A 13760-nucleotide genomic window follows, 5' to 3' on the forward strand; every position below is an offset into this window, starting at 1 on the left:
TTATCCTTCCACTTTCTCAGTGCTTTTACATCTATTTCAGTGTCTAACGCTATGAAACTGCTAGTTAGAACAGTTTTGTGGAAGGTGGGGGTCTTTGAACAAAGTAGTTGTCTTTTTTTAAGGTCATGGGTTTAGTTGATAAGACAATAGTGTTGATGCAAAGTATTGGGATTCACCAAGGCATTCCACTAAGTATTGTGTGACACTTGGATTTAAAATTAGCATTAAATGGAATAAATAAGGCATACATTTGATGGCAATATTAGATAAGGCAGGCACTGGTCTTTGAAGTTTGTTAATGAGCAGGTTGTTAATGGGAAGATGTAAATTACTGAGAGCATTTCCAGCAGGAACCTAAGGAGCTGATGATTCATTCATCATTTAATATTGTTGACTCCAATCTAGCCAATGATATATAACATCTGTCCCGGAAAAGTACACAGATGACACAACGTCTGCTTGTGTGTAAGAGCAGTCTCCTCGCTGAGGAGACTTTGCTGTGGCTGGTTTCCTACAGATTTATGTCTTGAGCTTGTCTGACTGTCAAGTGTGAGAGCTAGCCACTCATAACCAGGCTTTTCCTGTGGCTATAGCATCAAGAAGGCACCTTCCCATGGGGATTCCTTCATGCCTTCAAAGTGGACATCTAATGTTGTTACTGTGGCCACAGAAACACTTTCAGGGTCTCTCCCCATTGCCTGGCTGCTGGTTTAATGACACCTGTAAGAAATTAGTCATCCTTGAGGCTTTTCTCTCTGCCAAAAGGTTGGATTGATCCAGAAGTGTTGGGTTATGAAGTGAGAAGACTGCACAGTCGCAGAGGGACAGCATGCTCCTGGGAGCCGTGTTGCCCAACAAGCCAATGTGGCAGGGAGGGGAACAGGAGGCTGATGCTTGAACATGGCATCCCCTTTCCGTGCCTCCTCATCCAAAAGGACGTGAGAGGCTCATGGCAGCTCAAAGAAGGATTACAGAAATGATGCAGGAGCTGGTAAACGTGGTTCTTAACGGTTTAAGAACTCAACATGTCACACCTGGGAAAAGGAAGGTCGCGAAGCAATCTGCCTGTTGTGTACAGGTAGTTACAGCTCATCAAGGACTCAGCACACTTGGGTAGTTACATGGTGGTCAAACGCAGCCTGGGAGCAAAGCATTAATGAAGGTACTCGGGCACCAGGCCAGCTTTCCAGGGGAGGTAGTGGATGAGATTGCTTTACAGAGAGGTAGTATAGGAAGCAGGGGGGTTACCTCAAGACAGAGGGATCATGCTAAATGTTTGTGGGTTGCCATTCCTCCCTGTTCTTGAATTCACCGACAAGCCCTTCTGATCTTAGGATCTGTAAATTTAGCATGTGCCTGCTGGTTCAGCATCTTCAGCCGTGAGCTGCTGGGAAGAGTACAGAAGCCTGCATTGCCCCAGCATGCTTTACAAGTGCAGGTCTTTGTTAAGGTCGTATGCTCCAAGAGTTTATCCTGCGATGTTCATGGAGGATATTACCATGGATGGATTCAGAGAGTGGGCTGCTGCTTCTGCATGTGCTCCAGAAGCCATCTCCCATCTTTACCCCAGCAAGAGCTAGCAGGATCTGCTTTCTGTCTAGGAAAGGAGGAGGAAAAACAGAGAATAATCTACATTTAACTATTCTGGAAGGAGTCACAAATAGGCCAAGCATTTTTGTTTTGTGTTTGCATAGTTACAGCTCCTTCTGACAGTCTGTTTAATTTGTGTGGTCTGTTAGCAAAACTTCTGAGCCTTATGGCTGGGGGTGAAATTATTCCAGCTGATTCCTGGGAGGGTCCAAGCGGTGGGGCGCAAGGCAGGGGTACAGGGCAGGGTGCAAGGCAGGGCTCCTGCATTCATTTGCCCTCTCTCAGGAAGGACAGTCCCCGTCACCAGTGCCTGTCCATACGTCCCTTCTCAGCTCCTCTTGCCCATGTTCACCTTCACTTTCCAGGGCAGTGAAGGAGCACACTGAAGTTCCAGCCCATCGCAGGAAAGCTGCACTGCCATGAGATTGATTATCGACCTTAAGTCTTGCACAACCTCTTGAAACTAGGGGGATTATACCCTTGTGCATGAGAAAGCTCTGTCTGCTCCCCATTGCTGGAGGGCATCGGCCCTATAGACTTGGTAGTGTCACTGCCATCAGAGGCACCGTTGTCATATAATCCGGTGGGGAATAGTTTTAAGCAGCAGCTGACTATACCATGTCTTTGTTTCCAGGAGAGAGTTCTCTGAGCTGCTGGAGAAGTTCGGCTCCCAGAGCAATACGGGCTCAGCGCGGAGCTCACCGATCCTGCACGGCGGCAGTGAGTAGCTCAGCATGCCTTTGGGGGGAAACCAAAAGCCCCTCTCTCTGCTGAGAGAGTTTTCTTTATCCCAGTGTTATTTTAAAGGAGGTTTGATTGGATTTGTGTAGGTGTTTGGGTGGAGGTTTGAAGGAAGAGGAGTCCTGCTCGTCCTTATTGCAAGCACTTAGTGCGTCCCCAGGCACAGAGCAGTGGGCATGGCCAGTCCTGCCTGCACAGAGCAAGCACAAAGCAAGACAGCAAGCACAAAGCGAGGCAGCAAGCTAGCCTCCTTGGGGTGAGCAAGGGAGAATTGAGTTAGGGTCGTAACAGCTTCCCAGATCCCCAGACTCTGCTTAACTGACGTGCTGGGCAGGTAACCCCAGCAATACCCATCTCTGCAGGTGCAGCTTTCTACTATGGATTTCAAAGCATTTCAGCAATCGATCATTCAATGATCATTATTTTTCATTTGCAAATGGGAAAAGTTTAATGAGATGGAAGGAGGTTAACCTAAGCCAGGTGCCAGCGCATCAAATCATGTGTGCATGGGGAAAGAATGTGTCACTCTGGCTTGGTATCCCACCAGAAGGCTGCCAACCCTTCCCCTGTGGCAGAGGTATGTAGGGCTGGCAGAGGGGTGACAGTCCCACGCTGGAATTGTGCTGAGGAGGCTGAACATTTCCTCCCCATGAGCGATATACTGATGTCTTTAACTACCATGTGGTTTTCCCCAAAAAGCTGGAAAAATGGTGTCAGCTCTCAGTGGTAGAGCTGGGGAGGAGGGTGATTCTGGAGTATTTGCATTCCCTGGACTGACTCTGACTTTGCTGTTCAGGTCGATACCTGGAAAGTACATCCTCGGGCTCCTCCTCGTGCTCTCAGAGCCCGCTGCTGCTGAGCCCCGCCAATTCCCACGGACCCTTCATCGGAAACCCGGCACACCCCCCTCACGCACAGTACGTATGGGTCGCACGGGGCCGGCCCCGCAAAGCCTGTCCCTTGGTCAGTCATGAAGATATCACCGAATGCCTAACACTGTCTTAGGGGTAGATCCAGTAAATACTTCCAGTGTTTGAAAACTGCTTTGTTCACCCTTATGTCTTCTATACCATTGTATCGCCACAATGGCTAAGAGACCACAGCATCTTCTAGAAGTCCTTGTCGTGCTGGCATCTTCACTGTTCCTGGGAAGCCTGTGCCCAAGAGCTGAAAAGCTTCCCTGTTGAGGCAGTCAGTATGTCTGGAATACGGTTAACAATGCAACTGCTCCTCTTCCTCCCCTCTGAAACCCGGGGAGAAGCCGTGGCTTACAGCCAGCTGAGAGGAGCCTGCACATCACCTTTATAAACCATGTCACGAGCAGAGTGTTTCTGCGAGGCCAGTGGTGCTTTTGGAATGTGTTTCAGGAGCTTGTTTTCTGTTGCCCTGCTTCTGGCACATTGACATCGTGCAACAAGAGCACAAGCACTGCCCTCTCGATGCAAACACTCCTGACGCCCTTTGCTTTGGTGTCAACAGCAGTTACCTACAGACACTGCATCCTTTTGTCTCCAGAGCATCTCCTGGAGCATGTGTTTTCATGTGGTCATCTGTCCCTTTCATATTTCACAGGGTCAGAGGTTTGGACAGGCAGAGCTTGTTTTTCTGTGGAGTCTCGTCTCCAGGGTGCTCGGGGTTGCCCTTCTCAAGAGGGACAGCTCGAAGGGTGTTAACCGTCGTGGAATTGGGACCATTTGTCCCCAGGGCTTGCAGCTTCCCTTCCTTTACCAGCGACTTGGCTTGTTTATGTTGGCAAAGAGAATCAGCCCTCACTGCAGAACCAGTAAATCCTCTTGCTAAATACCAGCTCTTTATTAGGGATTTGCAGAGGACAAATATCTGGCACCAGAGGTTTAAGCTGCTTGCATGGAGAGACCCTTACAGAGGAGAGGCCAGCTCATCTACTTGGCAGCTGGTTTGGACAAACTAGACATCCTTGCTCTGCTGTTAACCCACTCCAGGCTGCGATATAGGCTAGAGGGGACCTGAATTGGTGGCCTCCTCGCTCAGCGCTGCCACACTGTGCCATGTTCTGCTTGTCTCCATGCCAGTGCCGGGCCCCAGTGGTCTTCTCCTGGGAGCAGCATGAGCCGTTTGAAATCGCAGACCGTTGATTGCAGCTGAGCATCGGTGGTCAGCTGCAGAGTTGTAATTTGGGCCACGGGTCTTTTCATGCATGTGGCTGCCATCCCTTCCGCTCACCACAGGTTGTCCCCAGGCTGTGACCTCTCACTGCAGTGTCATCTGAGGTCCTGCCACCCCACTGAGCAACAGGACCCAGGTATGATTCAGTCTCGCCACAGATAGGGTCTGATATTTTGATTTGAACGGAGGGTTTAATGTTAAATTTCGTGACATCGTTTTCCTAAAATATTTCTTAGAGCGGTGTTTTTCCGTAAGACTAAGACGCATGCTGCATGAATGCAGCCCCTTTCCCACGTATAGCCAGCTGGCTCTCCTGGGGGCCCGCTGCCGGTTTGGGGGGTGCTGGCAGCACGCTGTTTTGTCACTGAGGTGTCTGACCACTGGGGATGGCACTGCTGAGGAGCACGTGGCAGTTACGCGCTGGTGTCACTGTGAGGCACGGGGTGCATAGCTGTCGTTGCGTCTTAAGTTATCAGATAACACAAGGAGGACCAGAAAGTGCAGACCATTTGGTGAGTGGCTGCTGTGGAAATAAACTGAAAAGGAGAAATGCCGGTTGCACCCAGGCCACTAGGAGGAAAGGGCTTACTGACTCTTAGATCCCACTGAATCCTTCCCCAAGACCTCCCTGTTGCGATGCTGCCCAGTCGTTCCCAACAGCCTGTGGGCGGTCAGTGAAATCTCTGGTCCCACAAACTCTTACTGCAATTGTTAAACCTCCTTCCCTGCACAGAGCCACCTGCCGTGTCCCGGTCTTGGTGGCCTGTCAGGTCCTGTTTAGCAGGCAGCTCTTTGAGGTTAGGGTCCAACCTTGTCACTGCTCCATTCGCAGTACATCCTTGACTGTACCACTGCCACAGAAGTAAATCACAGTGTGGTGGGTGTTGCTATAAAGGTGCTTAAGGGCTCATTTCTTAGGGCATTTCACAAGGTTTTGAGTCCAAACCTTGGTTAAGACATAGCTGTGTATCCTGAGCTTCACTTTGACATTTGCGAAGGGCTGCTTAATAGTTGACCAATCTGTAAATTGCTGTCTGGTGATTTAACTGGATTTGAACAATAACCACATTGATCCTTTATATGCTTTTGCCTATGAAAAACAGGAATGCCAAATATATTCTGGTTAAACCTTTAGTTTCTTCTCTCTTTATTTTCTAAATGCAAATGAGTATTCCCCAGCATTTGAGATTATGCAAGCCAGTCATCTTCATAATGCTGAACAACGTCTGCTAAGAAACGGGAGTCCTCACCTCCTCTTTCCAAGGTTGGGTGGAAGAAAAGGTGCAGAGACAGAAAAGGTTGGGAGAAGTTAGAAGGATCACGCATGGAAAGAAAGCCAGGCAGAGTTTGTTCAGCGGCATGGGAAAATAAACCAGATCACCTCGAGTCACCTGCTAACATCTCTCCCTTGCAGCTACTCCATTGAATCAGGAATCCAGAGCATTTCTATAGCAAAATCCTCCGGCTTAGGGCTGACAATCAGTGGTGGATCTAACAGGCCTGATGGCCCCATGATTTATGTTCAAGAGCTTCTGCCAGATGGTGACTGTTACAAGGTAAGTCAGTGCGGAGACCCTCAGCGACTTTGCAATGGGGACCTCTCCTAGAAGCTGTAGCTGTTCTGAAGCAGCTTTTCTGAGAATAGATGAATAATGCATTGCACGGACCAATGATCATTTGTGTGGCAGGAGAAGGCTTTGGGCAGAGGGACATTCCTTCCCAATGCTCTGACTTTCTCCTCCTTTGTTTAGGATGGTCGGCTCCGACCTGGTGACCAACTAATCGCTATCAATAAAGATTCTTTGGTGGGCAGCACACATGAAGAGGCCAGAAAAATAATTGCAAAAGCCAAATTCAGGTAAGCATGTAACATATTTCCCGTCATCATCATGGTGCTGTTGAGTCTTAGGCAAAAACCCTTCATGTCATACCAATGTTTGGCTTCAAGAAGCATAAGGATTATTAGTCTTAAATGATGCTTCAAGGTGGTCCTGATAGGTGATCGTGTAAGGAAATCTTGAATGCATGGATCATCCTGAAGTGTAATCCAGACCTTCCCAATGTTCTGGTCGTCATGAATATCCCCTATCACTGCCCAGCAGAGTTCTGCAACAGAACTGAAATTCAAACAAGCAACCCAGCTGGTGGAGATCCAACTACACTGGTGCAGGCTACATGGGCTTAAGTGAGATTATCCCGGAGAAAGAAGCATGGGCATGGAAGTTCTGCAAATTTAAGTTGTGCTTTTTTTTTGTTAATAAAATGTTCTGTATTTGTTGTTTGTTTAAGACATGAGGGAAACACAGAAGTGGCCTTTATTCCTGGAAGGGGACGGTTACATCCTGGACTGTCAGTTCATAACAACATCCCGTCACCACCTCCAAAGGCTGTGGGAAACGGTCTGAGTTCCTGCAGACTGAAGGTCCATGTGAGGTCCCCAGAGGTAGGTTGAAGTTCATATCTAAGACCACAGACATCGGTCCTGTGATCTTTCTTTGACCAGAAAACTCTTCTTTAGGGACTCCATGGTAGTCCTTCTGGAGAGTGGAAAGTCTGTAATGCTGATGTATGTAGCCCTGTTTTACAGCCTGGTATTTTATATCTGAAATATTGTTTTCTTCTGTCTTGGGTTTGAGATGGCGAAGGATCTGTGGAGGTAATGAGAAGAGTTTCATCTCCAGGGCCTGCATTCAGATCTGTTTCAGAAGTCTCAGGTTTTAAAAATAACAAAACCCTTCTGTGGATAGCAACCTGCATCTCATTCAATACCAGTCACAGAGCTGGAAGCGATCTCAGGAGTCGGTTTGATCTAGTCTCCTACCCAAAGGCAGGAACAACTCTTTGTTCTTAAAGACCTCTGATGAGGATGAATCCACGGCGTTCCTAAGCAGCCCATTTCTGTTCTTCACTAGTCTAATGATAAGCCAGGCTCATTCTTCCTGTGAAGCCTAGCTCCATGTTGTGTTTGCAGAGACAAGTGCTCGAGCTATGCGTGGTGAGACAGGGTTTAACCACACAACCCTCACAACAATTTAGGTCTGTGGCTGGATTCTGTGCATTTGTCACTCCTCTCCTGGACTGGTGCAACGCCGGGTGTATCTTCTGCCCTCTTCCACATAAACTTCCTTTAGAAAAGGCTGGCTGGATGTTCCTTTCATACAAGCATCATTCACAAAAGGTCTTTCTTTCCAGACCCTGTGGAGACATGGACTTGCAAGAATGTCATATATATGTTGCCTTTGGTGACATGCTTATGAAAGTCAGCCTTAGCCCATATACATAGAGCTGAGTAGTACAGTTAGATCCTTCATCATCCAGCAGAAGGTGTGCTTATGTAATGTTGAGCACCTATATAAAATTACATCGCTGGCTGGAATGAAATTCTTCCTTTCTTCACGTTACTGCTAAAAGATGGAATTTTTAATGAGGTCTAGGCTTCCACATTAGGGAAAGCGTGCTCAGGCGCCTGTGCTACCTGTCCATATGTCCTCAGCACCAGTCCTGTGCCCCTCTCTGCATGTAAGTTCCCAGCTGCAGAAGCACTGTCTTGGTGGTGCTCAGCATATCCACCCTGTGACTCTATTTTTCCCTCTTACTTGTGCTTTCAGCTGTGACCTGGCACTTAAGAAAGGGTGGGCAATGGTCTTGGCTTCCTGTCGTGCACACTGTGATAATTGTGAGTTTTGGGTAAATAGCACAACTGGCCGTGGTCAGAATCAGGACCTCACTGGTGTGTTGGATGCAGAGCTTTAGGGAGAACCTCTATGGAGAAAGCATGCAAGGTCAAATTCATCCTCAGCTCTCAGTTACAGTAATGACAAACTCTGTTTTCTGTGTGTGACCAGAGATTTTGAGATGGCTCAGGAAGGTGCCTCTGCCAAGTGCTCCTAGAGAAACCCCTGGAGTCTCTTTTGGCCCATCTGCACAAGAGGTGTATGTGGTGCCTTTGCTCTTTATGGGCCAGATGAATTGCTCTCTCTTAAACTCCTCTATCTTCTGCTCTTTATTTACACCAACAGATTCTGCTTAGCGATTGCCTGTGCCGTTTTGTCTTCTTTTTCTAGAATAGACATGAAAATCATTTTCCTGTGCCTTCTTTGTCACCGGACATTTGCCCACCAGAGCTTACTGTCTCAGGTAAGAGTCCTGCTAAATTATTTTCTTTGTGTGGGTCACAAGCACAGCCTTGGCTCCTCGGTGCTGAGGATGATGAAATTATTTTTGATCACTGTTTATACTGCTGTAGTGGAACCTAATGGTGTGATAATGAGTCTCAGCCCACTAGGAGAGAGGGAAGGTAGCAGCTACTCAACGGGTAGTAATTATGCCCATGTTTGTCCATAGTAGCAAAATTCTTTACTAAGGCATGCAGAGGACTGGAAATAGGAGACAACAACTTCTTCCACTCTCAGCCTGTTGCTCCTTTGCAGCAGTGTCTTTGCCCACATGCAAAGGTTATGTCGGACTTGCATCCAGCAGGTCCCACTGCAGGCAACATTCCCTTCTGATGGGAATGGGTGGTCCTCAGAGACACAGTATAAAAAGAGTCAATTAATGATAGTTGTAATGAACATGGCAACCCTGGGCATTATATAGACATTAAGGTTGCCCTCAGTTGGTCAAACTGGGAAATTGCTTATAGATGTGATTAAGTCAGATTTCTCTCTACATCCAAGCTTCACTTCTGGCTTACTGTTCCACGCTGTTTTCTCTCCGTGGTCTGAGTCCTGGGCTGAGCTCTTAACTTTTGTGGGAGAGACCTACTGTTCACCCGATAGAATGGCAGCAACAGGGGGTGAGCTCAAATCACCCTGCAGCTTCACAGGTCCCTTAGGAATCACAGGAAACCTCAACAACCTCCATGATCCAGTGTCCAGGGAGATGACCTCCAGCAAGATACCCCATATCCCTATGATATGAAGGTTGCTTCTGCCCAGAGGAAAAGCTGGGCTTTCCCTAGCGCGTCCCTAGCAAGCGCAGCCCATCATTCTCGTGGCCACAAGTCCAATGGCCCTTCCCCATGCGCTGCCAAGGCACTTGCTCCGCTTGCGAATCCCTGTGCCGTGTTGTAATTTCCATCTGGAAGGCTAAAAGTGAGCATTGCAAGCTAAATTGTGTTTAGTCTATACCTGGGATTAGTGGGAGAGATAGGGAGCAGATGGTGCTGGGCTGGGTGTGCGTCAGCACTCTGCTCCCAGGGATGCCTGTCTCACCTTGGGCAAGCTCAACAGGCTTCAGCCTTCACCTTCCGTGCTCTGCACTGCAGAGACCCTGGGACAGGGACTGCTCTTGGTCTGTCCTCCCTGCCCCGAGCATCCTGCAGCCTGTCCTGCTTTCAGCAGAGATAGAGTTAATTTCCTTCCTAGTAGCTGGTACAGTGCTGTGTTTTGGATTTAGGATGAGAACAATGTTGATAACACACCGATGTTTTAGTTGTTGCTGAGCAGTGCTTACACTAGTCAAGGACTTTTCAGCTTCCCGTGCTCTACTGACTGAGCAGGCTGGAGGTGCACAAGAAGCTGGGAGGGGGCACAGCCAGGACAGCTGACCCAAACTGGCCAAAGGGATATTCCATACCATGGGACGTCGTGCTCAGCATGTAAAGCTGGGGGAAGAAGAAGGAAGGGGGGGGACATTCGGAGTGATGGCATTTGTCTTCCCAAGTAACCATTACGCGTGATGGAGCCCTGCTTTCCTGGGGATGGCTGAACACCTGCCTGCCGATGGGAAGGAGTGAATGAATGCCTTGTTTTGCTTTGCTTGTGTGCGCAGCTTTTGCTTTACCTATTAAACTGTCTTTATCTCAACCCACAAGTTTTCTCACTTTTACCCTTCCGATTCTCTCCCCCATCCCACTGGGGGGGAGTGAGCGAGCGGCTCTGTGGGGCTTAGCTGCCGGCTGAGGTTAAACCACAACAAGCCTTGATTTCAGGTAGGCTCTTAGGTGGCCACCACCAACAGCCAGAGCTCCCAGTGATGGGGAGCAAAGCCCTGGGTCATGTAGGCAATCCAGCAAATAGCAATGACCTAATCACTTCCTGACTTAGCTATGGGATTTTATTACACATGGTTTTTTAATGTGAAATGCTGAGGAGTCTTTGTGTCAGTATCGCCATCCATGAAAACAGACAACTGGCTTTGAAAGAGCTGCAGCCAGGCTTGGAGCCTGCTGCTTCTCGCTGCCTTCTCCTTGCACCTGGTCTCTGCCCCGATGGTCGAGGAGGGTGCGGTGAGAAGTGCTCGAGAGGTTCAGGAGAAGCGGTGTTACTCGGCAAGAGAGGGCTTCCCGTGATGTTAATCAGATCCCTACCTCCCTGTGGGTGCCTGATGGATGCCCTGGATATCTCCGTGTCCAGAGCTGACAGCAAAGCCACGTGGAGCTAATCCTGATTAGCCACGCGTCAAGGGGTAACAGCTCTGCCCTTGATCTTGGAGAGTAAAATGTTGGTGGCCGATCCAGCAAATCCATTTATTACCTCTTGCTGCTTCCCAGCTCCTGGCATTAGCAGAGCGGATGAATACTGGGATTAGGAGTTGTGCAGCACCTCTGCTGCTTCTCGCTGCCTTCTCCTTGCGCCTGGTCTCTGCCCCAATGGTCAGGGAGGGTGTTGTGAGAAGTGCTCGAGAGGTTCAGGAGAAGCAGTGTTACTTGGCAAGAGAGGGCTTCCCGTGATGTTAATCAGATCCCAGGCAGGCAAAAGAAATTGCTCCCTGGACAAATCCTGTGCCACTGGCACGAGAAGGAATTTTGTCACCGACCTGGGCTGATGGCTTGAGGGTGAGCAGGGGCAGGCAGGCGGGCAGGCAGACAGGCAGCAGGGCTGCAGGCACAGCAGTTCTGCACCCTTCTGGAGTCTGGCAGGGGAGCTCCCGAGCAACGCCTTCTGCAGCCCTCTTCCCAGGGAATGTCACGGTTTCTTACAGGCAAGGGTTAATCGTAATGGAAAGGTGGGGTTCCTTCCAGGGATGGAGGAGCACAAGTGGCAGGGCATGGCAGCAGGGCTCGCGCTCTCTACCATTTCAGCTGTGAAGGCAGTGCCGGTAATGGCGAGCCAGCTGTCAGCAGCTGGTTCTGCTGATCTCATGACAGCTTTTCACCAGCAAAGCAGCTGCCGTTTCTGCCTCTTTCTCCCTCTGTGTCTGCCTCGCAATGCATGTGGGTCCTTCTACCCAAAAAAACCTGCCTGCCCAACTGAGGGAAAAGGGTTCAAGGCTTTTTGCGGTCTTGTGGAGGGAAAAAGTCTGGCACTGGTGTTTTTCCACATCGCTTTTAATCTGTCGATTCTCTTTTCCATGGGTGTTGTGAAAGCCAAGGCTGCATTTTATAAAATGTTAGGTTTCAGTTTTGCTTAATCAACTAGAGAAGACAAGACTCAGGCAGATTTTTTTTTGTTTCACAGATCACCATAACTACAGATCCCAAGACTCCACAAAGATTTGTGATTGGAAATTTCCAAAGTGCTATTTTTGCAGTCCTAGGTCCTTGGATGAAACATCCCATTTTAAACCGTGCAGAAGCCTAGTTTCAGTCAGGGCTTGCCCCAGTATCCAGTCTTTTCAATGGTGGCCTAGTTCAGCCTTCCAGGACCGGATTTAGTAAATCCTGCTCTTTGATTTTTGGCCTGCTGCACACACATTATATTTCATGCAACAAGAGTTCTGAATTTTGCTTTGCGGGCACCTCTTTCCTCTACCCAAGTGCTCTTCCATTAACATTTATTTTTGGCTTTTCAGCACCCACTTCAGCATCTAATCATAAAGCAGCTTCAGGCACCAAACCAAAAGTAGCGCTGGATCCCCACGTCCGGCTCAAGGATGGGAAACTGGAATTGGTAAGTGGAATGGGTCCCTCTCCCCAAAGCGAGGTCTCCTCTCAATCCTCTCCCAAGGTGTGCTATGCAGAAAATAGTCCACTAGCGTGATACCTCCTTGCTTCCAGCTGCCACGTTATCAGCAAACAAAATTAGCTTACGTGAATGGTCTCCTTGTATTGCTTTTCTGTGAAAGAACTGATCTAGACCTTTCAGCTTTGATTCTTGCATCAGTGTTGCACTCAGGCACGTGAGGACCGGGCCGGGTACTAGCATGAGGGTCACTGTCGCTTGTTTTTTGGGGGAATTAAAAAATGCAAGCCTGAATAGATACAGCCTAAGAGAACCAGCCTGCCTGTTTGCACAGAATAAAGCTGCTGCACTTGATCAGTGCTCTAATCTACACGTACACCACCCTCCGCTGAATAGCCTGCTCCAGCCTAATTCCCCTTCACCTCTCCAGGAGGCTGACTGGGCTGTGTTGGGAACAGCGATAGCACAGGCCAGCTGCAGTGCTCAGAACATTGCTTTCCTTGTTAGCATCACACCCCTCACATGCTACAACTAATCAATCTGATTTTTGAGACAGAGGCATAAGAGTCAGCCACCAAACTGTATTTATTACCAGGAGTCTGGAATAAAAAATGGGTCTCAACTCTTCAGTCGAGTTTGCTGGAGGTTGGGTCAAGCCTCTAAAGGCAAAAAGGGAGAAGAGGGCGTAGTGAAACATCCCGATTGTGTCCAAAGGGGCATTTAAACACACCTTGGCTCATCCTGGCTATTTCCCAATGCTCCGGGGAGCTCCAGAAGTCTCCTCCTGGCAGCTGCATCTCCCTTGGACGTAAGGCATTTGACTCAGGGCTGTAGGTGCAGGCAGCTGCCCTCCAAACTTTCCGGTGCTGCTGTCGCTGCTGGGGTGACCTCGGGCAGCCTGGTGTGGGCGAGGGAAGGCTGAAATACGAGATATCTCACCAAGGATCCAGCCAGAACCACTGCTCCTTTCATCATTTTATGGAAAATATATTCCGTGGGCACCATCAAAGGGCAGGGAGTGGAGCTGCCCATTTGCTGACCGAGACCCCAGTGAAAGGCAAAGTGCCCTTGGGGGGGCCGTGCCCCCAGTCTGGTTTTGGGGTGCATGTCCCCCCCGGGTACTGCTGGATTTTGGGGGGGTGGGGGGGTGGGAATGCAACCCCTCCCAGGGCCGGGGGACTGCCGGGAGGGCCCGATGTAACGAGTATCTGCTGCCACCCGACGGCCGATGCAGCGCTCGCCCTTCAGCCGCTCTCGCCTCCCGGGAGGGCAGCACGCAAGCAGGAACTTTTCTTCTAAGCCTGCATAATTCTCCTAAAGCGGGATTTAGGAATGCATTTTCGCAGCGACCTCTGCTCGTCACGCGTATAAAAGCAGCTCCTCTTTGGCGGGAGGAGTGGGGACGCTTGGCTTCCCCTTTTAAAAGCCAGTGTTATGAGC

At 49.3% G+C, this 13760-nt stretch overlaps 1 protein-coding gene across 1 annotated transcript in view; it reads left to right on the top strand.

Annotated features, from left to right (window-relative positions):
- LOC143166444 (syntaxin-binding protein 4-like) overlaps window positions 1-13760 on the top strand; it is a 37371-nt gene that overhangs the window by 13944 nt on the left and 9667 nt on the right. The window contains exons 6-12 of the mRNA XM_076350805.1: window positions 2225-2310; window positions 3128-3248; window positions 5891-6032; window positions 6228-6334; window positions 6766-6919; window positions 8541-8613; window positions 12211-12308. Coding sequence (XP_076206920.1) covers window positions 2225-2310; window positions 3128-3248; window positions 5891-6032; window positions 6228-6334; window positions 6766-6919; window positions 8541-8613; window positions 12211-12308 — 781 coding nt within the window. The remainder of the gene's footprint in view (window positions 1-2224; window positions 2311-3127; window positions 3249-5890; window positions 6033-6227; window positions 6335-6765; window positions 6920-8540; window positions 8614-12210; window positions 12309-13760) is intronic.

The sequence above is a fragment of the Aptenodytes patagonicus genome, chromosome 13 (genome assembly GCF_965638725.1).
Source record: "Aptenodytes patagonicus chromosome 13, bAptPat1.pri.cur, whole genome shotgun sequence".
Classification (NCBI taxonomy): domain Eukaryota; kingdom Metazoa; phylum Chordata; class Aves; order Sphenisciformes; family Spheniscidae; genus Aptenodytes; species Aptenodytes patagonicus.